This window comes from Fringilla coelebs (genome assembly GCF_963513975.1).
Source record: "Fringilla coelebs genome assembly, chromosome: 4".
NCBI lineage: Eukaryota > Metazoa > Chordata > Aves > Passeriformes > Fringillidae > Fringilla > Fringilla coelebs.
Genome location: NC_140032.1, coordinates 65,890,253 through 65,917,972, shown reverse-complemented (window position 1 = coordinate 65,917,972; position 27,720 = coordinate 65,890,253). Strand labels below are relative to the sequence as shown.

The 27,720-nt window shown below is 37.8% G+C and overlaps 2 protein-coding genes across 8 annotated transcripts in view; one reads left to right on the top strand and one right to left on the bottom strand.

The window, feature by feature from the left end:
• Window positions 1-11,987, bottom strand: part of SCLT1 (sodium channel and clathrin linker 1) — a 29,681-nt gene extending 17,694 nt beyond the window's left edge. For all 3 annotated transcript variants that reach the window (XR_014616096.1, XM_084204065.1, XM_084204066.1), the window contains exons 1-9: window positions 11,619-11,987; window positions 8,869-8,936; window positions 8,171-8,223; window positions 7,220-7,289; window positions 6,348-6,403; window positions 5,856-5,988; window positions 5,022-5,144; window positions 3,284-3,328; window positions 1,947-2,017 (exon numbers count right to left, since the gene is read on the bottom strand). Coding sequence is in view for 2 of the 3 variants with exons in the window: in XM_084204065.1 (XP_084060191.1) it covers window positions 1,947-2,017; window positions 3,284-3,328; window positions 5,022-5,144; window positions 5,856-5,988; window positions 6,348-6,403; window positions 7,220-7,289; window positions 8,171-8,223; window positions 8,869-8,922 (605 nt within the window). In the remaining variant the exon portion in view is untranslated. The remainder of the gene's footprint in view (window positions 1-1,946; window positions 2,018-3,283; window positions 3,329-5,021; window positions 5,145-5,855; window positions 5,989-6,347; window positions 6,404-7,219; window positions 7,290-8,170; window positions 8,224-8,868; window positions 8,937-11,618) is intronic.
• A 218-nt stretch (window positions 11,988-12,205) lies between these two features.
• Window positions 12,206-27,588, top strand: LOC311152575 (UPF0462 protein C4orf33). Of its 5 annotated transcripts, none has more exons than XM_084203792.1 (6): window positions 12,206-12,377; window positions 12,967-13,164; window positions 14,471-14,531; window positions 14,716-14,767; window positions 14,870-15,069; window positions 16,030-17,725. In XM_084203792.1, the coding sequence occupies exons 2-6, from the start codon at window positions 12,984-12,986 to the stop codon at window positions 16,127-16,129; spliced, it is 594 nt and encodes a 197-aa protein (XP_084059918.1). In that variant the 5' UTR covers window positions 12,206-12,377; window positions 12,967-12,983; the 3' UTR covers window positions 16,130-17,725. The 5 variants fall into 5 exon arrangements, 3 of the variants coding, with proteins under 3 accessions (XP_084059918.1, XP_084059919.1, XP_084059917.1); XM_084203793.1 differs by having other exon boundaries at window positions 12,206-12,391; XR_014616093.1 differs by lacking the exon at window positions 12,206-12,377 and adding an exon at window positions 27,476-27,588 and having other exon boundaries at window positions 12,453-13,164; window positions 16,030-16,355.
• The last annotated feature ends 132 nt before the right edge of the window (window positions 27,589-27,720 follow it).

The window sequence follows — 27,720 nt, the reverse complement described above, 5'->3', positions numbered from 1 at the left end:
AGAAGAGGGAAAAAAATCCCAGGAATAGTTGGTGAATCATGTTAATGACTAGTGGCACTTCATCCTCAGTAGAAAAGTCTGTTGAAAAAAGAAACCCTTCGTTCCTCTGACTTGGGAGCAGAAAGACACAGAGAGCCTTCACCTGGGGTGTAACCCAATTATTCAGGCTGCATATTAGGCTAAATTTAAAAACCAATGACTGACTCTATCATAAAGGTAAAAGAGAGCAAACATGTATTAGATTAGCTCATGCAAAATGCAGCACCAATGGTCATGAAAGAAGCTGGAAAATATTTCATACTTTTAACAACTTCAAGTAAATATTTCTTCTAGAAATACTGATTTTGAATTAAGGGCATAAAAGTCAAGACTACTGTACCTACATGAAAATCTTAAGCAAACTACACATAATCTAAGCAATTTTACAGCAAATACTTTCTTTCAGCCTAGTTAATTGGAAAAGTTAATCTGGTTCCAATTTCTTTAAGATGCAAAAACCTACAACAAAAACATTATTCCTAAACACACAGTCATCAGTCTGGGTCCAAAACTTTAACCTTAGTCCATCTGAAACATTGCATTTTTCTCCTACAAGAAGTACTGGAAATTCAGGAGGACATTAAATTGCCTGCTGCAAAATATTTTAGTAGTGTTGTAAAACAAAATATAAACTCAAAAGGCAGCATAAGAAGGGAAAAATAAGAAAAATATAAAAAGGTCATAAATATTAGAACAACTTAAGTATTAACAATGCATTTTAACAACCAAGTTCAGATGCTGATCCAATTCAGAGGTCTGCATCTTACAGGCAACAAATTGATTCTAAAGATACAGCTTTTATTCTTTATTGTACAATATATCTTTATCCTAATCTTGGCAAGTTATCTCTGTGTAAGAGCTTTAAGATACTGAAATGCAGATCCATGCCCTAGCTATGCCAAGTTTCTTAATTTGTGTGTTTTATCCAGGCCATACGAACCTAATTTAAACCTCAGTTCTCTAACACACAAGTTGGCTTTTTAAAATCTACTTTTGCATTCCTGGCTTAGTATCTAGTACCATAAATCATGTAAAGCTATGGAAAACATCCCAAAGGATTAGAATTGTCTGCACCATATGCGATATAATCCATGCAGACTACATCTTCATGGTGTAGAAGCAACTGGTGAAAATATGCAGCACTTTTTAGGGCCAGACAGAGCTGCTGCCATCAACTTTGGGAGTAAAACACTGACTCTAGGAAGGTGAGCACAATCAGTGTCTGTAACTAGAGATGGATAATGACTGAATTCCTTATTTTACTCTCAGTTCATAAATACACTGTTGAATGAAATAAAATTTTAATTTGACATCAGTTAAAAGAGAGAAGAGACACAATAAACTGGCACTGAATAGACTTCAGCTGTAAACACCATTATTATGAAATTGTGTCACAGATATTATTTCTCCTTTCCCTTGATATACTTCAGGAATGTAATTAACACTTCTTTTACCTTTAACTTCCACAGAACCTATGGTTTAGAGTTTTTTATTGATAAGGGGTGAAAGCAAATTCCATAAAAAAAATGTAAAGTTGGAAGCTTGTTTGAACATTCAAATTTCAGATCTGTAATGAGTAGCCATGTAACTGGCTTTTGAACAAACTGTATTCTAATGAAAGCCTATCTTCAGAATCAATTATGATGTGATACTGACAATTTCTTTTCTTTTAAATCAAAGGTCAAATGTTGACTGTTTCAGGGAAAAGCTGGACCAAACAACACTGACTGGAAATATGTTACCATAACACTAATGATTTCTAGCAAACCTCAGAGAAGTTAGTGAAACCATTTTAACTCTGAGGATGAAATTAGCTTGCAGTAAAAACAAGAGCCATGACACAGCAGCAGGTCAGAAAAAGCTACAGAAAAGATGTTAATTATTTTTTTAACCTGCCTGGTTTATACCTCAGTTGTTTTCGTAGCTGCTCTAGTTCCACATCTTGTTCTGTCACTGTTTTCAGAAACTGCTGATTGGTCTGCAAAATAAAGATGTTCACTGTAGTATTGAAAATGTTTCACATCCCTTACACTGAGATGGTAAGGATGACCATGATGACAGGCAGCATTCAAAATGCACAATATTCTCATTTTCTCCCCTCTCTCCTATTAATTGCTAATGTTCTTGGTTTTTTGACTGTTGCTAAGAATTGTTTTCAGGCACTTCCTACTTCTAAAATACCTATTCTGAGTGCAAACAGTTCATTTCCAGACCACCATAGAGTACTCAAAGTAAAAAACCCCATCTTGCCTAGATCTATTATTTTGGTTTAATTAAAAACAACAAAATATCAGATGAAATGAACTCACATAATCAAAGAGATCTTTCTGCAAATTTCTGCAGTTTACTTCAGTTTTTACTACCCTAAGTATTTTAACATCAGCAGTGAACACTCTTGCCTTAATACTGAATCTCATTTCCAGAGCATGCATAAATATGCTGAACAATTCTAACCTGAGCACATCTAGGAAACACAGCTGTTTTACCACAATAAAAAATGAGACTAATTAACATGTCTCCTCACTTCCTATTTTTCAGTTTGTTCTTTCAAAAAAAGGGCTTCATGCTTTATCCCATCACATCTTTATGCCTTTGGTAACAGATGGTACCAAATGTTTTTTGGATAATGCAAACAAATGGATTATCTTTAATATTGTCTTAACTCTTTTCTCTGATGTGAGGGAAAAAAACTCCAGTGATAAAAACAAGAGTAGACTGTTGGAGTAGGTTAAGAGTCTTTTTGCCAGTATTCAAAACAAACACTCAAAAAAAATCATACAGGAATCAAAAACAAGCTGCTCAGTCAAAAACCTCACCCCTTCTTTCACCTCAATTTTTCAACAAAAAACTACTTGAGAGATTCTGTTAAAACTGCTTGTCAATTTTGGAAGGCCTAGGCTAAAGCTTACTAAGAGGTCTCACAGTCTAAGGATGTGGATAAAGCACTGGAAGGTTATCAGAGCTCAGCAAAATGTGCATGAAGGTGACAAAGACACTGTAGACAGCAGTACCAAAACAGGAATGGATAAAAATGTGCCAGAGCTAGCATATGCAAGAGGGCATAATTTAAAGAAATGTTTCCTGTGTGAAGTACACTAGCCACATACTGTAATTCTGAGTGAACTCTGCAAATTTGAATGGCACCAGGTATGTGTGAAGGCCTATTTGCTTTGGTTTTGTACTCTGAGGGTCTATTAGGAAAAGAAATAAATTCCTAGTTCACTGTTCAGAAGGTTTTACTCACCATGTGCAGTTGGCGAGTTAGCTGCTGAATGCTGCTCAGTTGATCCTAAAAAGAGAATTCAGAGTTTCTTATAATTATTACAGTCAGAAAGAGTGAATAATTAGAAAGCTTCATTAACAACTGAAAACATTTTTAAAAATAGGTACCAGGAAATTCAGTGTGTCTTCAAAGATTTCAGCTAGATTGCTTTTAGCTGTTGACCTCATACCCCATAAAATTAGATTTACTAACTGAACAATTTATCTAATCTTCCCTGGGTGACCAACTGCCTCCTTCCAAACCTCACATGCACTTACTATGAAAACATGAAAGGACACATGAACAGTGCTTTTAAAGAGTCACACAGACTGCGGTGCTACTACAAGCATTTTTGCTAAGCAAAGTAACAGACATGCATCCATTGGTTAAAAAAATGCCTGTTATGGACATTTCAATTTGTTCTTTGCTATACAGGATTATCCCTAAAAAACACAACTCAGTTAAATTCTTGAGTCTCTGAATGTGAACTCTATCATTCTAGGAGAACTAGCAGAACTCAGAAAAACCATCTGCAGCATGCCAGGTGCCTTCAGAGCAGAGAGAGGACTGAAGGGTCTTCTAATTGTGCTAACAGTCTCAAGGCCAAGGATATGCTAGGAACTATTCCTGCCACTCCCTTACCTTCTGCATCCAGTCCTTATGATGTCCCCTCTCCTCCTTGCCTTCTGTCAATTCCAATTCTACTTGATCTTACCTATTTCTATTTACCTCTGACAGCTGTTTGCTGCTCCTTCACTGAAAACTAAACTTCAAATAAAATTTTGTTTAACTGGAGAGCTGTTTTCTCTGGGAGACAAGTAGCATCCAAGAATAAAAGGCTGTTCAGTCTCGCTCTTGTCAAGGTGGCATTAAAAGGCACCAAAAATTTAGTTACTAATAAGAAATGGAATCTGGAAGCCCTACAACAGCTACCAATGGCTCTCTATACTCTCCTTTGTGAGTATGTTATTGGTAACTGACAATACAACACGAAAAATAATCTAATATTAGAAACAGGAGCAGAAAGCTGGAGCCACACAAAGATCAGAGCCCTCTTAACTATTCCTTGAAATCATTATGAAATTTGACAGAGAACAACAGCTGCACAGACACTTATCCTGTTTCTCAGAAAAGATCACATTGCCAAGGTGAACTTAATACTACAAAAACCCAAAAATCAGTAAAATAATATTTCTGAGGTGAGCTGTAGCTGTGCCCACAAGTCAAATGTGTTTGAAAATAGAGAGGAAATATTAAAAGAATTTGTAGGCTCTCTCCTAGAAATACATGTAGCAAAGTACATAAAAGTTTCTATAACACACTGAATATCTTTACATAGCTCATCAGAGAAGAACAACTTTTCTAAGAATTTCCTGAAAGGTCTTCCCCAGACTCAGCAGAAGAGAAACAGGCTGCTAAACACAAGCTAGTATTAGATAAAGACAGATTAGTGAACTTAATTTTTTCACCTGTTAACTTCTTTATGGAATAACAGCAGGAAATGGTGACTTCTTTTCCAACTATTTAAAGGAGAACAGATAAAGAAAGACTTTCCCCTCAGAATTCAGAAATCTTAAGCAACTTTTTCAGATGTTTTACCATCCTGGAGATTTCCAACCAATCAATTCAAACACAGGATTTTTTATATGCACATGCATATTTTGTGTACATATATATGTATATGAAAAAGAAAAAAAGAACAAAAATAAGTGAGAATTACACTCTGCTTTTTCCTCTCAGCTATGAGAACGTGTGTTCTGGTCAGGCGCTCCTGGTACTGCTGCTGAAGCCGGTCGTGCTCCTGTGACAGCGTCTGCCAGCGCTCAACTGCTTGGTCCTTCTCCTAATTTACAGAACAATATTCTATTACAGCACATTTGTCTTCATCTATCATTGTCTAAAAAGGCAGGTCTTCACTTCTATTTTGAAGAAATGCCATTAGCTATTCTTTTCTCTGCAAGTATTTTAAAGTTTAATTTCAAGTGCAGAAAAATAAATGCTTGAAGTTCAAATTCCCCTTCCAGTTTTTTGCCTTTTTTTTTTTTTGAAGAGATCAAACTTTCACAGGTCTTTAAGGTAGGCCTGCAGTATAGACACTATTCAAATACCAAAATTCAATTGATATATTGTAATAAACTGAACAAAATTTGCTTGTATTTTTACACTTAGGTACTATTTTCTACATCCCACACTTTCCTCCTCACATCCCATTACAATAGTTTTGATTAAACTGACAAGTTACTACAAAAAACTTGAATTGAACAAAATATTTCATGGAGTTGCTGATCATGAATTTGAGATACAGATCAAGTCAACTAGGTAAAATTACTGATTAATATTAAAAAATTATTCAAATTTTTAAAATTTAGTATTAAAAATTATTTTATTAATCTAGGAAAGGAATTTCTTTAATCTTTAAGTTGAAGGAGGGCTCAAAACAGCCTCTAGGAACTCTGACCAAATGATTTCTGAATCAAGAAATAAAACAGCCTGCCCTAATCTGCCAGGGCACAACAAGAGAAATAAAACAATCTAAATGTTTCATCTCACACACTTGCTTTGCCAGCCGTAGTTCCTCTTGAAGGGTTCTCACTGTGCCTTCATCTGCAGGAATTTCACTTTCCAGATGCACAAAAGGAAGAGCCTCCAGTTGCTTCTCAAGAGGCTCTTTCAACTCTGCATGCAGCCTGAAATTCAAAGAACTAAGTTCAGCAAGGTATAACTTTAAAAGGGATTTTTTTAACAACTGAAATATACTGTGCCTTTCACCTGTACATACTACTTCCTTCCAAGTCAAATTTAAATCTATGCGGTTATGTTCTATAAACAAAATGAACAGTTTAAAATAGTTTCACATCTAGCTCTTTTGGTGACATGGTAAAATCTCCTCTATCTGGTGCTGTAATTAGTATTAAGCACTTCAAGACTAATGTTAGGCTCCTGAATTTACTAAGTAGAAGATTTCAAGGTCCTAGGAAAAAAAAGCTTATTAATGTTTAGAAATCAATGGAAACAGTAGTAGCAACATGGCAGTGCAATTATTTACCTTTCATTTTCCTTGGTTACTTCTTCCAATTTTTTCTTCATCCCACCCATTTGTGCCTGACACAAAGACATTCAAGAGTTAGCACTCATTTAAGTTACACAAACTCTGGTAACACTGCCATCAGTATTTCTGACTGACACTGTAAAAGATGGACAATTCAATTCAGCACAGTACAGTGAATGAAAGTCAATTGCTTTTTTAGGGCAAGTCACAGGGTGCCACTTGAATTTAATGGCTGCCAAGTCCTGTTACACTTCAGCATTTGGAAGTTATTACAGACATTAAACTTAACCTTTTAAAATTCTTATGGCTTTTACAGATTGATTTTTAATTAACTCAAGTTTTTAGGGGTAGAATGGATAACTCATCTTTTATGCTGCAAGCATTTGATGAAAGTTTAGCAGTCAACTGAGAAGAAACTCCAGTTACATGAACCAAACTGGATGTTTTATTTACTAGTGCAAGGAAGCCGTAGTGCTTCTGTTGCCTCCTGAAATTGATCAAGCTGCAAGACTGCTTGCAAAATCTTTATGATGGACAGATGAAACCAATTAAGTGCATTAAACCAAAAGCAGTGTGCATCTTCTGCATGAAGATCACAATCAAAAATTGCTTTCTGTGTGCCATAAGTTTTAATATCTTTTATGTTTTCAGTCATGTGAAAGGAAGATCCCTTCCACCTCAGCCCCCAGGATTACACTGATACAATTTGGACAGTCTCCCAGCCTTTTCACAGAAGCTCTCCATTCATCCCCTTGAGGTGGCCTGCAGTCCAGCAGCTTTGTGAAGCATGACAAAAAAAACTAGTGCCCTACATATTCACACCACTAAAAGGAGAAATTTCCAGTCTGAAATGTTGGGAATGCCCATACCTGATAAAGCTGCAGCTGCTCTCTCATTTCCTCCACCTGTTTTCCATACTCTGTGATTAGAGCTGACAAGCTAAGAAGTTGAAAAACTCTATCAGAATGAGTTTCATAAATGCTGAAATGCTCAGATAATTAACTAGTTTTCAAAAATTCTTAATCTAGAGGCCAGAACAGAGCAGTCACTCTTCTTGAGTCCCAAGCTTGACATTCCCCAGAATCAAATGAACAAATTTAATCACAACTTTTAAATAATGATCATTAACAGCAAGGGTGTTACATAACAGAAATAGAAAATATAACAGGACATAATAAATGACCATTAATACAATATTAATATACTTTATTGATTCACACAGAACACCAATTATTAAAGACTAGACTTCATTGCTGCTTTCACATACAATAGCAAAAGTGGCCTAAAAGTCAATGCAGAACACTGTAGCTCTACTTTTATATTTTTCTCCCTCCTAATATTTTCATAACTGACCACAGTTCTCTGAAAATCCTATATTAAAAGCTAAGAGGAAAAGCTGGGTTATTTTTGTAAGGGGAAATTACAGTGATGATGAAACTGTTTACTGATAAACAACTGTTAGTTGAAGAGTATCAAAAAACCATTTTTAAAAACATCCCCCAATCTCAACAGACAGCAGTTACCTGTGTTACCTAGATCAGTGCAACCTTACCAGAACTTTTGTTTGTTCTCTCAGAACTTAGACTAGAGAATTCCTTCATTTATCTCTTATCCTTTATTTTACAGCTTGTGGTAGCAAAGTCAGTAATTTAACTTACTGAATAAACACAATACCACCTAAAACCAACTTTTACAGTAACACTTCTACAGACACATGTACTCAAGACCCGGTTCACCTGGATATTTACACTTCTGTGAGCACATGACAATTTCCTTCAAATACACTGCAGTGTTCCCACTTATCACTTGGAGTCAGTTACCTTTGGTCCATCATCCTGGATCCTGATGTGCCATCACCACCAAAGGCATGTTCCTGTAATGGAATAATAATTTACTCATTACTAATTGCAGATAAATGTATGTGGTTTTAAACTTTTACATGAAACCCAAAACTGCCTGTGTTGTAATTTGTACACAACATGACATAGAATCACTTTCAGGTTTATGTACAAAAACCCTCAAGTGCTGGCCCAATATGAGAAAATAATGATTTTTTTTCCCCTGAACACATTCTGATCTAAAGCATAATTACATCTGAGGGAAAATCAACTCAATCTTATAAGAACAATCATGGCTTTGTGTAAGTGCTTGGTTCATTTCCATGCATCTCAGCATCAGGAAAGCACTGAAGCCTGAGCTTCTGCACAAGCTTTTAGACAGGCTTATGGCACCCAGCACAAAAAGCTACCCCAACATTAGACCAAGTTCTTAGAAAAGTGAAAAAGTGCACTGAATTACAAATCAAGTGCTCTTTCAGGGATGAAACTTTCAGAAATTCACTAAAGAGACCATAATTTACTGTTAGGGCAGGTTTTTTTCTGCTGTTTCTCTGTTGTGTGAAGGACCCAAAACAGGGCCAGACAACACTGAAGTGAGCTGTGCTCCATATTTGGAAAGTTGTTTGTGACAAAATATAATCAAAAAAATTTTTACTACTTCCATGCCTGAGTTCACATACCTGCTCAGCAGTAATTCTCAGAACTTCATTGGTTTCAGAGTGTCCAAGTGCCATTTTTAGCCTCTGATCTGAAAAACACCACGTTTGAGAATCATGGCTATAACACAGGCCTCAATCTAAATAAATGGGACTGGCAGCCAGAAATATGTTTAACCATATAATGCTTTGAGAGGAAAGAAAAAAAAAAAAAAGCTTCTAAAATTCTTCTATTTAGCTGTTTAAAAAAAACCCAGGACTTGGAAAAAACTATAGGAACTGTAATAATAATAATAACAATAATAACAACAACAATAATAACAATAATAACAATAATAACAATAATAACAATAATAACAATAATAACAATAATAACAATAATAACAATAATAACAATAATTCCATTGCTGTTATATCCTGTTTTCTTTAGGAATTATTTTTGCTCTGTTTTGTAAGAATCTGAGTAACACTTTTGTAACTGCAATGGGTAACAAAGAAGAAAAAAGAAGTGGGGAATGTAATGGCTGTATTGTGATTTAAACAACTTCTTGCCTATTTTTCTTGATACACATCCCATGACTCTTTTACTAGTTCTAAACTGCTACAGGAGAATATAGGAAAAAGGCAGGGGCACAGAAAGGAGGGAACAGCAAAGGAATGCCAGGAAACAGGAAGGGCAAAGTTGCTGCCTTTATTACAAGCCACATGATGTAAACCTGAGATGCCACAGGTGCAAAAAGGGACAGATTTTAAACATCCCTTATAGAAGCTGACTTACAACAGTAAGACATTAAATACATTGTGAAAAAAGTTCAGCATGTACCACAAAAATATGGAATGGAATGGAGGATTATTATTTGTAGGTCTGGCTACTAATATTTCAAAAACAATTCAGGTAAAGCTCAACCTTCTTTACAGCTACATATTTAACACAACAAACACTCTACAACATTAAGTATAATACTGGTTAGAGAATCTCATTTCAGATGCTTTACACACATTCAGTGTTTTACAGCTCTGATTTCACATTTGTGAAGCAAGAGAAACATTAATCCATGCTTCAGGCTCAGAGTAGGCCTATAACAACTTGGGGCTCATCTGGCATAGAAGCCAACTTCAAATCTTGAGCTGTGAAAATTTCGAATTTTTCTTTAAAAAAGGATTAAACTCTTTGATAGGAAAGGGAAAAAAAATTTCACCAAAAGAATAATAAAGTACTGGAATGCTCTTCCCAGGGAGGTGGTAGAATCACCATCTCTGGACGTGTTTAAAAACAGACTGGACAGGGCACTTGGTGCTACAGTCCAGTTGAGGTGTTGGGGCACAGGTTGGACTCGATGATCTTAGAGGTCTCTTCCAACCTCATTATTCTGTGATTTCACAGTGAAGTTAGTCTGAGTTCTACTTAGATTCTAAAGACTTACAAAATAAACTACAGCCGAAAGAATTATATACGAAAAGGAAACATTCCAATATTTGAAAGAATATTCAAGTCACAGAATAATAAATACTCTTGCAAAGGCCAAGAAAGATACAGATTTTTGAACCAGAATGACTGTGTTATCTCAGACAGAAGCTTTTCTGCTATCCTTAGAATCAAAAGTTGGTTTTTCACCTTTGCCACCACACGGAACTTGGTACCCAGAGAAATTCCGAGGTCTGAGTGATGGAGTTGCCAACGCTGCATGCACCATGTCCTGCCCCTGCTGCTGTGCTGCCAAGTTTTCCTGCAGCACTAACTGGGGACAGTGACATTCCTTGGGACAAAGTGCCTGCCCCATCTACAACTTACAGGAATATAAACTCAGCAGAAGCACATTTGTCTGGCCAGTTATTTTGCTGGTGAGTAACTAAAATGTGCCCTGATTAAGTCATGTTAAGTTATATTAAACCCATCAAGTAACATATAATTAAAAATACCAATTTTAGTGTGTAAAGCAAATTTCATTAATAACTGGCAAGAGAGCTTTCTAAAGCGTAGGAAACCCTGCATGTGAAAAATGCCAATCACTTGTCTTTAAAATTTTAAAAGTCTAATAGTAATAAAACAGTTATAAAAATAGTAATATAATTAGAGTAATAGAAATCTGCACAATTGTCATTAGGACAATATGAGACAATAAAAACAAAGAGTTATGGACATCCAGGTACCTTTTTCTGGGTGAAAAACGCCCGAAAAAGGACCCACGTTAAGAGAGGATTAATCCTTAAAAGCAACAACCTGTTGCATGTTCATACATCTCATACACGATGCATAAACTCCATTCAAACAAAGAATTCTGTTTGGTCAGCGTCACTTTCTTCCTCTTAATCTTGATGGTGTCTTCAGGGCTGATCGAGGCAGGAAGAAGTTCGTTTCTTCTGATAAGGGAGCAATAAATTCTCTTTCTCTGAAAGATTTCGGTGTCCTGTGCCTGCTATCTGGTGCGAATAGCTCATTCCTTTCTTAAAAAAAAATATCTCACGTATATAGTTTCTATCTTAACAGTATGTCATAACCTAAACCACTACTTAAAAAAATTAACACAGCCTAACTTTCTAACGTAACACATATAACATTCATTTTAATATTTGCGAAAAGCCAATCATAAAATACGCATTTCCCACACTAAAGAGCCATTCATACAAAAACGCGTGTGCTTTTGGCCATCACCCTCATTAGCAGCTTTTAATCGCTGCTGTTTAGCCAACTAAAAGCGCTTCCCTCACTGGGAAACCTACGGAACACAAACCTTGGCCGCTGCCGAATATAAACCCTCGCTGCCCACACTCACCCGGCCGTGCCTCGCTCCCAGCCTTCCCCGAGCAAACTCCACCAAGCCTCGGGGGGAAAAACTGCTTGTCCGAGTGGAGGGGAGAGGAGGACACCCAGAGCCGTGCCGGAGGAGGGGAGCACGGCAGGAGCAGTACCGGAGGAGCGGAGGACGGCAGGAGCAATATCGGAGGAGCGGAGGACGGCAGGAGCAATATCGGAGGAGCGGAGGCGGTAGGAGCTCGCCGGCGCCGGGGCGGGACGCGCTCCCCTCACCCGCCGGTGCCCCGGGGCGGAGGCAGCGGGGAGAGCCGCCCCTCCGCTCCGCTCCGCTCCTCCCCGCTGCCAGCACTGCTGCTCGGTGAGGAGGCAGCCCCGGTACCAGCGGAGCCACAGCCGCTGCAGGGCCCCGCGGAGAAGCCTCACAACCGCCGAGGGCCGGGACAGGGCCGGGCCCGGCCGCCAGCGCCGCCCCCGTCACGTGAGGAGCGGCCATGGCGCGGCGCTGGGGCCGTGTGGGAGGAACGCCTGGTTAAACTCTGCTCGGGGGGCTGTGGGTTAGGGACGGGCGTTTAAAGTTCCTTTCGGCGTTTAAAGTTCCCTTCGGAGCTTAAAGTTCCCTTCGGGAAAAACAATCAGGCTGTGGCCGGAGCAGCAGAGCGGGGAGGCGGGAGAGCTCTGGCCTTCGGAGGCTGTGGGCAGGCGGGAGCGGCCGCTTCTCCCCGTGAGGCGGCGGCAGGAGGAGAGGACACAGCCCGAGGGTGCACTTGGAGAGGGACAGGTTGGACTTCGGGGGTAATTTCTTTACACAAAGCGTGATTCGGCTTTGGAACGAGCTGCCCACCGTCCCTGGAGGTGTTTAAGGAAAGGCTGGTTGGCAGTGACTGCAAATGAAAGCTCTAGCTAGTTGCTTCGTTTCCTTGTGTGTCTCAAACATTAAATTTTTCCCCTCAGTCTGTTTTTTCTCATGTTACCAAATCCTCTAAATTCATGTAGTGGAGACCGTTTTGTTTGTCTGTCTTCTTCATAAATATTTCTGGTGGTTTTGGAAGGTATTTATTTATATGTATGTGTGAAAAGCTTCAAGTTTAATGAGACTCAGAGTCATTTGTAACCCTGAGGGTATAAAAACTATGAGAAACAGCATTTATGTAACTGTTTAGTGTTACAGTTAAGTAACATTGTTAGGTTTTTGTTACAAAAGCTAGTTTGTTTCAGTTCTGATGTCTATAAACAGGATTTGGAAATTGACTTTGTACTTAAACGTGTGTTTGTTGGCTTTTTTTTTTTTTTTTTCCTGGGCAACCAAAGGGCAATTCATGCAGAGCTGGAATGTGAGATCTTCTTTGACAGAACTTTTCCTTTTTCAGTTGTGTAGTACCTGGAGATGGAATTTCGGATTAAACACACCTGGGATGGATTGCCTGTGAGCCACGAGCCGGTTACAATTGGGCTGAGGCCGGCTAAAGCAGGGCTGCTAATGGAAGTTCGTGCTCCTTTCTTTAATGACCCTCCAGCACCTCCCGGAGAGCCAGGGAAACCTTTTGGTGGACTCTGGGACTACGAGGGTAAGTGTAACTCTTCTGCAAATACATCTGATTTCTGCAGACACTGATGTTCCTCTGTATTTGATATGCCTGGTCTTTTTTTTTTTAAGAGATTTAAATTGTGATGGTTGTTTTTTTTTTTTTTTTTAAAAAAAACAACACCAAAATTGGAGTTGCTTTCAATAATTCTGAAGTAGACTTCCTGATCCTTTCAACAGTACATGCACTCAAACTTAGATTTTGGGTTACTGATGTAACTTGTGAACTATCAGAGGCTTGACATATTTGAGTATCAAAATAATTTTGCGGCATATATATATATTTTTAAATGCCCTTGTGGAAGGAGAAGTGAAATCCTAAAGACTGATTCCCCTTTTGCTTTAGAAGTTAAGCATTTTAATCATTTTTCCAAAGTTCCTTTGAGGAATAGGAAGGTGTGAAACACAGAAATTACACCTCATGAAATGCAGTTCAAATTGTAGCTAAATTAAATGGGGAAAACTCTCATAGTAATGCTGGGTATTTCCTCCTTTCCTCTCCATACTGTCACTTTTACCCATTGCTTTGAGTAATGCAAGAATTGAATATTTTTAGCACTTCCTTACTTCCTGATTATTGAGCTATTCTGATTCAAGCTCTACTAAAATCCTCTTTGGTGTTATTATAATAAATATGCTTAAGTAAAAATAAATAAAGATATCAGTCATATCATAATTTTAACTGAAGTTTTCTAATAATGTCATTGCTGTGAGAAGCACTGTTGTAATTTTATATGAGGAACACCATTGTGGTTCTATTTTTTGTTCCTGAAATGTGATTCAAATGTCAGATGCAGCTTTCAAGTATACCTGGAACAGTAATCCCCTGTAGAAAATATCCCTCTACAGGAAAAAAAAACATTGAAGAGCTAAATGCTTTATGATTTCTGAAATTTAACAGTTTTAGCTATGGGGTGTGTGCCCTGCTCTGAATGTGTGACCCTTATTTTCCTGATGCATCAAGGTGAGTGTTTTCAAAACTGGAATTGGTAAAGCTCATAAGGCCTGTACAATACTTTATAAAGCTCTTTATGATCACAACAATTAGAAATAAGAGGTCCTGAAGCTGGAATTGTGGCACAGCATTTTGAATATTTGGGTTGTAGTTACTGTGTACGTGTCAGTAGCGAGTCAGGCTCTGGCATGGCACAGGTCAAAACCCATGAAAATTGAGTTGCATTAATGGGCTATGAAGATCTCAGGATATTACAGAATAGTTAATATAAAATACTGACAGCTTGGTTTTGGTTTTTTTTTTCAATTTTTTTGCTTGGTTTGTTTTTTTTCAGTTGTAGAAGCATTCTTTCTGAGTGACAGAACTGAGCAGTATTTGGAAGTTGAGCTTTGTCCGTAAGTACAGCACTGATAAAATCCCAAAAGTTAATTTACACTTGCAGTTCTAATGCTTGTGTGGTACATGGATGAGGGGGACTGGACACAGATGTCAGTATGGGGAGTGTACAGATCTGTGGTGGTATAATGCACTAATAACTTGACATAATTTTAGGAAAACTGTGCTCTGATTCTTTGACAGCCATGGGCAGTACTTACTGCTGCTGCTTTCTGGCAGAAGAAAAGCATGGAAAGTAAGTGCTCAAGTACATTCATAGTGGTTTTTATTTACCTACTTTCTGATCAAAAGATGGCCAATACCTCTTATTTATTTTTTTTTCCCTCTCCTTTAACAGGAAGAACTTCCTTTGGAGTTTGAGGTGACCAGAATGAAAACCAAATGGGAGGGTAAAGCTCTTCTCCCTTGGAGTTATTTTCCACCATGCACTGACAAGTTCAATGCATTTGCAATTCATGGCTCAGGAGAAGAGAGAAAATATGAAGCACTTTACCCTGTGCCTCCACACCAGCTGCAGGAAGGACAGGAACCAGATTTGTAAGCAAAAAATGAGCTCTTCTGTAAAATGGTTGCACTGTTGTTGGACCACTTGAAAAGCTGGTTTTTAGATTGAGTGCTGCTAGTATTTTATTATGGTACTTAGCTCTGGGTCCACTGGTGCTGTACTGTAATTAGTGCTTGGTTTCCATGTTAGAGGCATAGAAAATTACACATTCAGTACCATTGGTATCTGCTTTTATCACCTTCCTCATCTAAATCATGGGTGGGATGTTCTACTTTTCCTTCTTGACTTCAGCTCCTCCTGACGTGCCATTTAGTGATAATTTGACCAGATACATTTCACATAAATCTCTTCTGTTCCTCCCCTACTGGTCCAAAAGCTTTCACTTCTACAGATGGTTCCATGCTCTGGAAAAAATGGAAAAGGCAGGCTAAACACAAAAAATATAATTAAAGGATACCCCATATCAATAGAAAAAACAGAGAATTTGTATTTTTAGATTGTGCTTCAGGCTTGTTTATTTTCTTTGCCTGTGAGGCTGAGATGAACTGGTAAAACGTGTTACTCCTGGACATTTTGTATAAATGAACCAGCTCTAGAGGACACACTATAGCTCTTATGAAACCTGTCACACAACATAAGTAAATTTTAGATAAATTATCCTTTATTTAAGAAAAATTAGCCTTTGCAACTGTATATTAAAAAAAAATCTGAGCTATTGCTGATAAAGCACATCTGTGTTCTGTGACAAATGGAATTTTTATTTTATTTTTATTTATTGTATTGCACTGGAGAATGGCTGTAATACATTTTGAGAAGGAATTCTTTCTATAGTACCCCTTTCAAAAAAAACCTCTTGTCTTTCTCAGATGTTGGTAGCAGATGAAATTGTGTGAAGAGACTGTTTCTTTCTGATTTCATTACTCTCAGTTTATCTTTGCTCTTACAGATTACTACAGAAGTTAGGACTTTGTTTATTTCTCTTTTGTTTGCAGTCATCGTTTGGAGTTTTTCAAAGACTTGAACCTGAAAGAACTAACAGGAGAAGACTGGAAGCAGCCTGAATCAGATATATGGAAATCTCTCACTAAATGAATGGATTGAGGCATAAATTTTTAAGATGTTGAAGTTGCCTGGAGCTGTGTGAAAACAACTTCCTCATTCTGAGCAGAGGTTGTAGGTGCAAGGCTTTCCTTGGCACCAAAATCATGGATCAGTCTGCAAATCAACTGTAAAGCATGGGGATCTGTTGATTCTAAATGTATGAATGGCTTGGAGTTTTTCATCTGTGCAAGAGATGAATCTGCTGCTAACAGTGCAGGTAGAAAAATGTGCTGAAATTGCAGCTGTGCTTTTGTGAGAGCTCTGAAGTCTGATAAGGCCAATACCTGGATTGAATTTTTTTTGTTTACTATAGTTGCTGCATTTCTGCTGTATTTTCACTGCTGCTTGTTTGTTTGTTGACTGCTGAAGGAGATCCTTATGTGCCTAGATTTTTTACTTACAATCAGGAGGAAGAATGTAGCTATCATGGATTTTGGAGGCTCAGTACTTGCCCTGCCAGAGGTGTAACACTGCCCTTTCTTGTATGTTCCTGTGCCTGAAGTTTTCCCTTGTTTAATGCCAAAGGGGGAACTTGGTCTGTCCCACCGACCTCTCTCTCGAGGTTCTAATGGTGTTTAGGTGCAGAGGATAGATTCACAAAAGGTTTTCAGGTGAAGTTTCTGGGACTAAGCGTGCTTGGTGGAATCTTTTGGTATAGTTGTGTGTGTGCAAAAGCAGTTTTTTTTTCTAAGACATTATATCACTTCAAGAATTGATCTCAGATGTCTGAGGATTTTTTTTTTTTTTGCATGCTGCTGAGGGCTGGAGATAGTCTAGGTGTATATTTTCTGTGTATGGGCATGAGTCATTTTAACAATAGTGAATATTCCTAGGTGGCAACATCTAATCTATAAACCCTCACAAGATTTAAAATCATATGTTACTATTTTTTTTGTCTAGCACAGCAATTGCTGCTTGATTGTGGCTGCTGATTTAATCTTATAAAATTAGCTTAAAAAATGTGAGGCTTGCCCACTACTTAGATCCTTGCTAGTATGCAGTATTAAAGACATTTTGATGGTCCTATTTTCTTTGCTGTCTTTCAGCTTCACTCTAGCTGTAAGTTCTGCCTGAGAAGCAAAGAAGATGGGAACATCTCACCTTTGTGAAGAACACCTCAGTGTGGTTAATATCTGAGCTAGCATGTTAGTTCACTGTTTTTGTTTAGCTTTAGATTCCCTCTTTGTACTTTCAGTTTTATAGAACTGTGCCTTCAAATTTGAAGATAGTTGTTTTTTTTTTCCCCTATGGCAGACTTTGGCATGTTAGTGCACTCAGCCATCCAATTGCTTTTGCTCTGTGTCAATTAGACAGTATAGGTTCCTTTGCTGTAAAGTGCCATCTGTTGAAAATTGTAAGTATTGTACCTCCAGTTGTTTGGCTTCTTTTCTACCTTCTATCCATGTACAGTTTTCTAAAGGATGACATCAGGCTGAAATATTGAATAATTCAATAGATATTGATTAAAGTATCATCTAGATGTTGATGCCTCAAAGCTGCTTTAAAAATTTTAGTCAAAACCAAAATGCCATTTTGCTAAACTTTTAGACTTTATTTTAAAATTTTAGTCAAAAAACTGTGTGCAGAGATTCAAAATGGGTGTACTGCTTTTCTCATAGAGGTTGTTTTCATCTGAGGAATGATACTTTGTATGTGAAGGACAGTAAATAAAATTTTTTCTTTATCTCTTGTTTATTCCTACTTCAAACTGACTGCTTCGGATTTGACTTTGGATGTAAATGATGAACTTGGAGGGAAACAGATTACTTTCCCCAAATAAGTAATTGAAAATAAAACCATTGTCTTTACAGTACAAAATGCTAGGTGCTCCAGGAAATGGAAGTTGTTTGCACTCCCAGGGACCTTGTTCTTTTTGCTTCTTGCCACTAGGTGGGAGAAGAAGGTTGTCTAAACTGTGCCTTGGTGCTGCCAGCCTAGTTATCCTTAACCAGATCCATTCCTTCTTGCTGTATCCTTGATTTTAGAAAAAAGAACTTTCAGTCAAGCTGATGGTGGCTTATTTTGGTTTATTTGAGACATCTTTGTTGCAAGAAACACTTGTCATGCTGTGCAGTTGCAGTTCTAATGTTTGCTTTCCTGCAGGGCTATTTTCAAAAATAATTTTTGAGACCAAACCAGCAGAAGATAAATTCCACGAGGTGTCAGTCAATCTGTAGTATAAAAGTAGTTTTGTGGTGTTCAAATGATTTAAGTGTTATTCTGGATTAAATTTTTTTGCAAATGTCTTGGATGGTCTCTGGCAAACTTTCCAAAAAGGCTGTTTTGAATTCTGAAGGAATTTATTTCTTTTAATACAGCCTGATTTGTGAGAGGTGGTGCACCCCTTCAAGGGTGAGGCTTCAGTGGTTCAAACAACCTGCAGTGAAACAACACGAAAACTGTGGTTTAAGAGGGATAGAAAATTCTTTCTCTTCAATACAAAAATGAAAAAAAAAAATTATGTAAAGAAAATTTCAATGGTAATGTTTGTTACTGTTAGAAGTGATTTGTACCTTTAATACAAAGCTGGAGCAGCTTAAGCTGTCAGGTAACATCTAATATTTCTTGTTATGATCCTGTGCATTTTGGAGGCAAAATCTCTTAACAGGAGTAAAATTTTGCTCATGTCTTTATATAATTTTAATTTTTTTTTTTCTGATATGCCAGGTCAGATATTGGAACTAGGAAGCTCTAATTTCAACCAGGACCATATATATTTTGACTGCTATGGCTGATACAGCTCCTGCATTATCTGTTCTAGTTATTAGATACATGAGTTGGTTCATATTTGTACTGCCCAGTATCATGATGATAAGTTACTGCTGAATGTCATGTTAAGTACTATGCTGCTTGCAGTTCCTTTTTTCAAGGCTGTTTTGTGCCTCTGAAGTCACAGCACAGAATGTTTTGTGTTTTAAATTCTGACCGTGTAAAAATCCTTTGGAAAGGTGAATAGCACAGTGCATAATTTGCTGCACATATAAAGTTTAAAAGAATTCTTCCCTGCTACCAGGGTAATCTCTAAAGTGGAATTCATTGCATTTAATTATGGTACATTTAGAATAATGGTGCTGAAATTTGATAGTTAACCTGCATTTATTTAGTTGGTGATTCCCCGCTTTTTTCTTTTGTTGAGTGCTTTGGTTTGCTGTGGTGTCTCTGAGCAGTGCTTCAGCAGAAGTACAGGGAAGTGTGTTAAGCCTGATTTATTTGCACAGGTTGTATAAACAGCTGTGTATAAACATATAAACAGCCTCAGTGAGATCAATACAACACTTATCATAAACTGTATTGCAGTTAGGCCTTTTTTCCATCTACTTGTCTGTCTGCTGAAATTAGTATTGTCAGGAGAATTCTGTTCTATCCAAGCTTGTTTTCATTGTTCTGTTTCTAAACAAGTAAAAGCCTTGGCTGCAGGGGGTCTGTGGGAGGCTTTCCAGGGATGGATCAGGAGGCACTGTTTGTATCTGCACTGGCTATGAACATACCAAAATATTTTCTTGTTTCATTTTCAGAAATTATGCTGTAGGCTCTCACAAAGTGGGTGTGTAAATACTCCCTGCCAGTTATGTAGTGTATTTGCAAATACAAATGTATTTTTAAATGTGATAGACCAGAACTGACTAAATAGTGTTAAAATAGTTGAAGTAAACATTACTGAAGTAAAATTAAATTACCATGTCCTCACTGTTGTTTTAAAACCAGCCCAGCCAGACTAGTCCAGCAGCTTTCTTGGAATATGGAACAGATTCTTGTGAGGGAAAAAAAAGTAGTTTTCAGATGTTACCTTTTTATAATACAGAAATTCCCTCTGTAGAGCACATTTGTTGCCAATTTAATCTTGCCTTTCATTTCATGAGTTATTTCTCTTGAACTCAGTCTCTGCAGGCAATGAAATTTATATCTTGGTGCCACTAGCAGCTGTCATAAAATTATTCATCTCTAATTCTAGGCAATGTAATTGGTTCACTTCTTACTGCTGAGTTTGCTTCCTTCAGCAAATGAAACTGTTTGGAAACTGGTATTTCTCAGTCCTTTATTGCTTATACAAGCCATGGCATTTATATTTAATAGTGTCTGGCACTTTAAAGAACTGGTTCTTGTTTTAAAATTGCATATTAGTTTCCTAAATGTTAACAGGGTGGGCTGTAACCTCTTATGCCAAGTATCTGCTTTAGACCGTTTTCATTTCAGCAAAATACTTAGTGGTTTCAGAGGAAGGGTAGTTCATGATGTCAGAAGACAGAACTGTGGTCTTGTACCTCCTTAAATTCCTATGACTTCTGGAATGAAATGTTGGGACTTGGTGAGAGGTCCATATTGTCAGGAGTCTTTGTGTGATTTCTGTGAAACAGCTTTTCAGAAGCTTTAGAAGAGCACAGCTTGAGAGGTGAATTCTCTGCAGAATCTGCTGGGAGCAGGAATCCACCCCTGGCAGGCAGAATTGCCAGGGTTTGACTTTGTCAGTGGGAAGTGTTCTTTCTGCCTGGCAGGGGCAGGTTCTGTGATGGGGAATGCCCTTTGATTGGGAGCACCTGCTGTTCAGGCTGGGGCTGCCTTCAGCCATGCTGGGAGCAGAGGAAGGTGATATTTCCCTTTACACTCTGCTGCCACTGTGTGCTTGAGAAGGTTCTGTGGACTCAGTGGGAGGCTGACTGGAAAAGGTACATGGCAGAAAGATGAAGCGATGGGTTTAAAGTATATAAAATCAGATTAAAGAAATCCTCTCAGCATAAAATAATTTGAATTTAGGAGTGTGATAGGATAAGCCTGTGCTCTCTTTCTTACTTTTTTTTAGGCATCTACCTATGTAAAAAGGTCACTGTGCTGGATGGATTGTTGGCTGGAAATATTCTTATAGCTGGAAAACCAGCTGAAGGAATTGTTTTGTGATTCCCTGCAGTGGTTTCTCATTACTTACAGGCTGTACTAGAACTGTGAGCTAATAGCTGGGGGCAAAGCAGAGCTCCTTGCTGATGTTCTCAAAACTCTCTTGCTGAGTGAAGGTAGTGAGAAGTGGAAGAAGAAATCTGCCAGAATTCAGGCAATTGGGAAGCTCAGACTTTGCTGTTGTGGGCTAAGTGCAAACCATGAAGAGGGAATGGGAAATCTCCACATGCCTTGCTGGTAACAGATTCATTCTCTTCATGCTCCCTATAGGGTGAAATGAGAGTACAGCATAAATCACAGAGTTGTTAAGGCTGGGAAAGACCTCTGAGATTGAGTCTAGCTCTTAACCTAACACTGCTGTGTTCACCACTACCCCATGTCCCCAGGTGCCACAATCACACATTTTTTGAACACTTCCAGGGACTGTGGTGATTCCCCCACTTTCCTGGACAGCCTGTTTCAGTTTCTTGAACTGGGCAGACAGTTCTGGTTCCTGTCTGATCACCCTTTCAGTGAAATTCATGATACATGTTGTTCAGTGGAGTGTAGGATCACATAGTCATAGGCTAGAAATTAAATATGAAATGTATAAGGCTGCAGAGCACTTGATCACCTCTGAACTCTTGAGTGGTTGATGCAACAATGCCTTTCTGTGCTCCTTTATATCCTTGGATGGATCCCTTCAATCACCTCTGCAGGCTCTTTTGTGCTGAATAGGTCAAGTGCTACCAGCCTGTATATCAAAAATCACTGTTCAAACTAACACCAATCATATTTCCTTACACTCTTAAATAGGCCTGACTATCTCATTTGTATTTTTAAATTGTTGATAAAATCTGTGTACAAAGCAAGAGTCAAGTCTTCCTTGAAGAGATCTCATACATCAAGCTCTGTCAGATCATTGTTAATATTGTTCTTTGAGTAGGAAGTGGGGACTAAAATTTATCTCTTCATATATTGTTGATGAGATGGTCATTAGAGAAGTCTTTGGTATGAAAAATGGTTTTGGATTTTAAGTGCAGGCTGCTGCCTAAAAGGAGACATCTTTATCTTGCCAGTGCTTTTGGCTTGACATGTCTTTTTGTGCTCACAGTAGAATTTTTCAAGTCATAAAGTGAGTCTTGAAAGACAAGGGGAATTTTTTTATATACTGGAATATCCTTCAGACTTGACTCCATTTCCACATGCTGCACCTCTGAAGTGTCAAGACTTATTGAGATTTTACATTCAGGATTGGAAAAGAATGTCTGAGCTAATGAGAAGTGCATATTTCCCCCCCCCCCCCCCCTTTTTATTTCTGCACCTGTTTAGGTATAATAGAGAAGTAAATTGACTGCTTTCCATATCAGTTAGTCTGTGTGTTTGATGCTTGTGTGAGGCCCTCCAGATTAATTAGCAGGTTTAGTAAATGATACAGGAAGGACTAATCGCATTCTGCATGTGTTAGCTTCGGAGTGCCAAGTCTTTGCTTTCATCCTCCTGAGTCTACAATGCCTGAAGTGCTTCAAATCCTGATGGCCTTGCTTGTAAGATGTGCAATTTATCTGTTAAAATGAGGGCTATTGCACAGATTCTGTATCACCTGCACTGACTGCTTTGTGCTCGCTGTAATGCAATATGCTGAGTAAATAACCTCTTTGGTTATTAACACCTTCTCCCTCTAGGATTCATAGATGTATTCTGAAAGTCCTCTGTAGTTTTCAATAATGTCTGTTTTTTTTTTTTCTGAAGAAATCTGTTTTTTCCTGATTAGCAAGACCACAAAAACCTCCTTAGAGAAGGTCTTCTGAAGATCTGTGCAACTTCTCTCCTTTCTGTCTTTATTTTGTGTATCAACATTTACATCTCAAAATGTTGGTTTAGCCAAAACAGCCCTTAAAAATTGCCTTTTAGTCAGAAGAATTCTCTACTCCATATAAACTTAATGAAACATCTGGGTTTTTTTTTCCCCTCCACTTGTGGAAAGACCATTTAATTAAAAATTGATGGTGCTAATTGACAAATGTGATGATTCCTTTAAACTGTTAAATATACTGCTATTAAAATCAGTCATTTCTAAGTACAAGTTAATGGCTAGTTTATTAGAACTACTAATTACCTAGTTTTTCAGCAGATGGAATGAACCTAATTATGGTCATAAGGACTGGATTGTTTAAAATTAAATTGCAGGTATTATGCAAAATGAGTTTTTTGGTTTTCAGTAGGCCACACAGTGGGAGAACAAGTAAAAAGTAAGGAACGTTTTCCCATTGCCTCTTGGAAGATTCAGGTTTGAATGTTAAATTGTTAAACTGCCTGTGTCTTTTCTGACTTAGCTGTGTTGTTCCCTAAGCCTTATCAAGAGTAGAATTAATTGTGGGTGATTGTGCGTCTCTTCAGCATCTAATTAGAACATCCTAATTAAAAGCTGTTTTGTGAAGCCTGCTTTCCATTGGATTTGTGTTCCATGTTCCCTGAGCCCTTCTACTGCATTAGAAATCACCTCAGAATCTCAGGTCTTGTTAGAAGAGTTTTTATTGCTGTCAGACTCTGATTTTGCTGAGTGTCCATCACCAGCTTGACACAAGTAGAGACAACAGGAGTATGTTGAGATTTTCTTTTTAAGAATAACTTTCTTTGCTTGTGCACCTTTGAGTACACTCTATTTGATATCCCAGCTGGTTTTCAGAAGGAGTCTGAAGCTTTTCACATTTGCTTAAGCTCCATTAGCACTGGTATTGAAGGCTGTTTCCATGTCTCATGGTGAAAGGTTGGCAGAGTCTCAAGTGATGTTTGGATCTGAAAGGCTGGGTGTTAAAAGCCATTGCACACTGCAAGAGCTCTAATTTTGAGGAAACAAATGATGCCACCTGTTACCCGATCTGGAATGCTGATATTTGTGATTGGCTATGTCAGGCCCTAAGTTGCAGTGAGCCCCCCTGTACAGCACAGCCCTTTGGAATCAAGTTGAGTTTGAAAACTGGAGCCAGAGAAGTCACACCAAATTCTGCAAGGGGCACAGGAGGGAATCTGTGGTAGATGATGAGATTGTAATTTCAAATGTCCATTCTGCCTTTGTTAAATCAGCCCTGTTGTTCCCAGAAAACTCTGTTAGCATTACCTTGCTGTAATGGTTTGCATATTGATTGGATTTAAAGTCTACAAGCATTTAGACCGAATCAAGTTTGGGCCAAATTCTGAGACTTGCTGGGCATCATCTGGATAATCTTGTGATCAGTAAAAAGTGCAAGCTGGTATTCTAATAATTGTGGATTTTTAAATCCTGTTAAAACAGGTGAGAACCATAATGGTAAAATTAATTTCTCTAGTATTTCTTCTTTTAGTGTTTTTCCTAGTTTTTCATGTACAGAGAGGTTTTCCAATCGACCATTGTTGCTCTTTTCACCACCTTCTCCTCTGTGATCTTTATTTCCTTCTGGCTTTAAAAACTTGTAAATTTCATTTTATTTGTTCTACTGAGCTAAAATTAAGCACTGAAATGATGCCTTTTGAGTAATAACAGGATCTCCTTGTAAATTTGCTCAGGTTATCCAGTAAACCAGAAAACTGTTCTGTGAGTATCTCTTTCTATTCAAGTTTACACTTAAGCTCCATGAAATACAGAACTGATTTTCCCCTATTAATTGTCACAAAGTCCAACCTCACTGTGGCACGTTGTGCAGAATGCAAACATGTTTCTTCAGTAGCTCAGACTTTCAGTTAACTGCACACTTAAGTTAATGTTTTTAGGGTAACAGAATTTCTTTTCCAACTAAGTACTTGATCTCACCTAAAGGTTTTTTTCCCTTAGATTTTAGCCCTAGATTTATGTGGAGGTACTTTTATGCATGTCTGCAGCATTTTGTGTCTGTGCAAGCACATGAAGTGAGTAAAAGTGAAGCCTACTGCTCTTACAAGCACATAAATATTCTTTATCATCCACCACTTTCTGTCCTAATGGGTAGCACTTATGTTGTTGTAGGTATTGTAACACCTAACCATGCAGTAACCAAGGCTAAAGAAGAGAGTAATTTTCATGATTTATCTTAATGTTTTAAATTTGTATGTCACTAGAGAACACGGTTGGACAAGTTCATGATTGTCCTTTGTCTTTAATGAGACTTTGAGAGAGCTGTAGAAGAAAAAAGGTGTTACCTTTATGAGCACTGTCCACAGTAAGAGTGAATTAAACATTGAAAAGCAGCTATCTTTCGGGGTGGTAGTGGTTTAGACATGGCTGTCTTGACCCAAAATGTCCACACACAAACTGTTTTGTAAGTTTAAATCATAGAAACTAATTTGTATCCTTGCATCAGTATTTGATTGAAAAATCAGCAGTTTTCACTTTGAAAAGTTCCAATGGAAATTAAAAGTGGAAAAACTGATGGTACCACCTAGTGCTTTGATGGAAGGTCTGCACTTCTCAGTTTATATATAGACAGGGCAGATTTAGATTAAATGGAAGGAAGAAATTCTTCCTCACTGGGAAGTGGTGAGGCCCTGGAATAGGTTGCCCAGAGAAATGCTGGATGCCCCAGCCCTGGAAGTGTTCAAGGCTGTGTGGGACCGGGCTTTGAGCAACCTGTCTGTGACAGAAATCTTGGAATGAGAAGGTCTTTAAGATCCCTCTCAACCCAAATTATTCTGTGATTCTCTTTTCATTTATTTATTGCAAGCTTTTGCCACCTAAGAAGAAGGAATTCTACACTATTTATTGTGAGGGGAAGAATATGTAACCATTTTATCCAACACTTAAAGAAGAGATGAAACTGCTTCATGGACCTGATTTCTGAGTAGCAACAGTTTCTTTTTGTCAAAAAAGCAAGATTGGGCTTTAAGGCCAACGTAAGTTTTTTTTCCTTTTGACTTGAATGTGTTTTGGGTTAAATTCAGAATGGAATTTCATCTGCAATAGGATCTTTCATCTAATGAGAATTCAGAGCATCCTTTGTAAGTTGATTATTTGCATTCAATTACAAGAAATGAATGTTTTAGAGGAAATACAGAAGGTATATACAAACAACTGGCAGAGAATATATATATTTAGCTGTATTCCTTACATGGGGGAACCCATTGACTTCAAAGTTCCAGGGCTGATTTATAGTGTGCAGTGGCCCTGATTTCAGAACTTGAGCAGGATGACAAAGCTACTGTGGGAGCTTTTCCTTCATTTTAGGCTTGGTGGTTTCATAGAACCTCAGAATTTTCTGGCTCTCTGAAGGACCCTAGGTAGTCTCTGGTTAACTCTATTAGAACACGATTTCCTGCTCAGTCCCAGTGAAAAAAACATAGTTATGCTAATAAAAAAAAGAAAAAAAAAGGTATTTTGATGTGTAGCTACCTGATTGGTGGGAATACAATAGCATTTACATTTGCAATGTTTCACAATATTACTATACAATTGTTATTCTAGTTCTGGTTTGGTTAATGCCAATTAACTCCTTATAATTACTTCCTACATTAACTTAAAATCTTATTGCATTTGAAGCAAAATTGAATTTTGCTGCCCTGAAATGTGTGTCCAATACACAGAAGTATTTGGCAAGATACATGTAAGGCCTGGAGTACTGTGGTAGACTTCCAAGTGGCTTCATATGATAGCCAGAGACTAAATTGTGGTTTCATCACACCTAAGTGAATTTAATTTTTAAGTGGAAATTTTTAGTGGAACTCATAGCATTTACTTGCAGAGTGTTTTCCTGTTCCTTGTTTTCACCACTAGCTGTTGTTTGGTGTATTTGAAAACGTTAAGTCGAAAATGGAATGTGGGAGGGATCTGGGAACCTTACTGTTGTGGATGTGGATAAATCAGTTCCTACTGTCAAGTAATGACTGAAACTACATGACAATAACCATCTGATCCAGCTTGTTAAACTGTGTTGTCTCCTGCTGAAAATCACAGCCAAATGTTCAAGTTCTAAGGGGTTACACTTGAATACTTCTTGTGTTTTGTGTTGATTGTTATAAATTCTGACTGCAGAGGGATAAGTGGGGCTTTAAAATTCTCAGGCACAAAAAACTTTCCTGAAACATTCCCTTAATGGAAAATACTTGAAATTATTTTTCCCAATCTTCTAAGTAGTGATGGTTTTTCTATTAAAAGGCTATCGCTTAATCTCTCAAATTTAGAGACGTGGTTGTTCTTGTTCTGTTACTACTATCTCTAAAACCTGATTTTTTTGTCTATTTTGAACAGTTCTTTATGCATAAAATAACTGCTACCAGCTTACCCTTTCTTAAACTGGAGGGAAATAATTTTATGGAGTAAAATAATTTTCCAGAACATCAGATCATTCTGCCAAACACGATTTTTGTTTTTCACTAGTGAAAAAAAGCTGCTGCAACTTCTTCCCTTGTAGGAAAGGACTCAGAGCTTTGCAAGAGCTACAGTTTAATTATAGCCATGATGTACCTGCTCCTTTTTGATACAGAGTTTGACTTTGCAGATTTTCATGCTGTGTGTTTCAGGGTGGCTCTTGGGAGTGATCTTGTGACGCTGCTAAAATTGGATTATTTCCAGTGGCCAAAATGGAATTCCCTCTAAGGAGATTTTTCAGAACCATGGAGAGACTGCACAGATTCCTCACTGTTTGCAACATGCAGGTAGGAATATAATGGAAAATAGGATGACAGTGTTTATTCTGGACAGTCTATACTTATGGTTCATGGTAAAAAGTTAACTTCTCTTAGATCCATATGGACTTTACAGGATT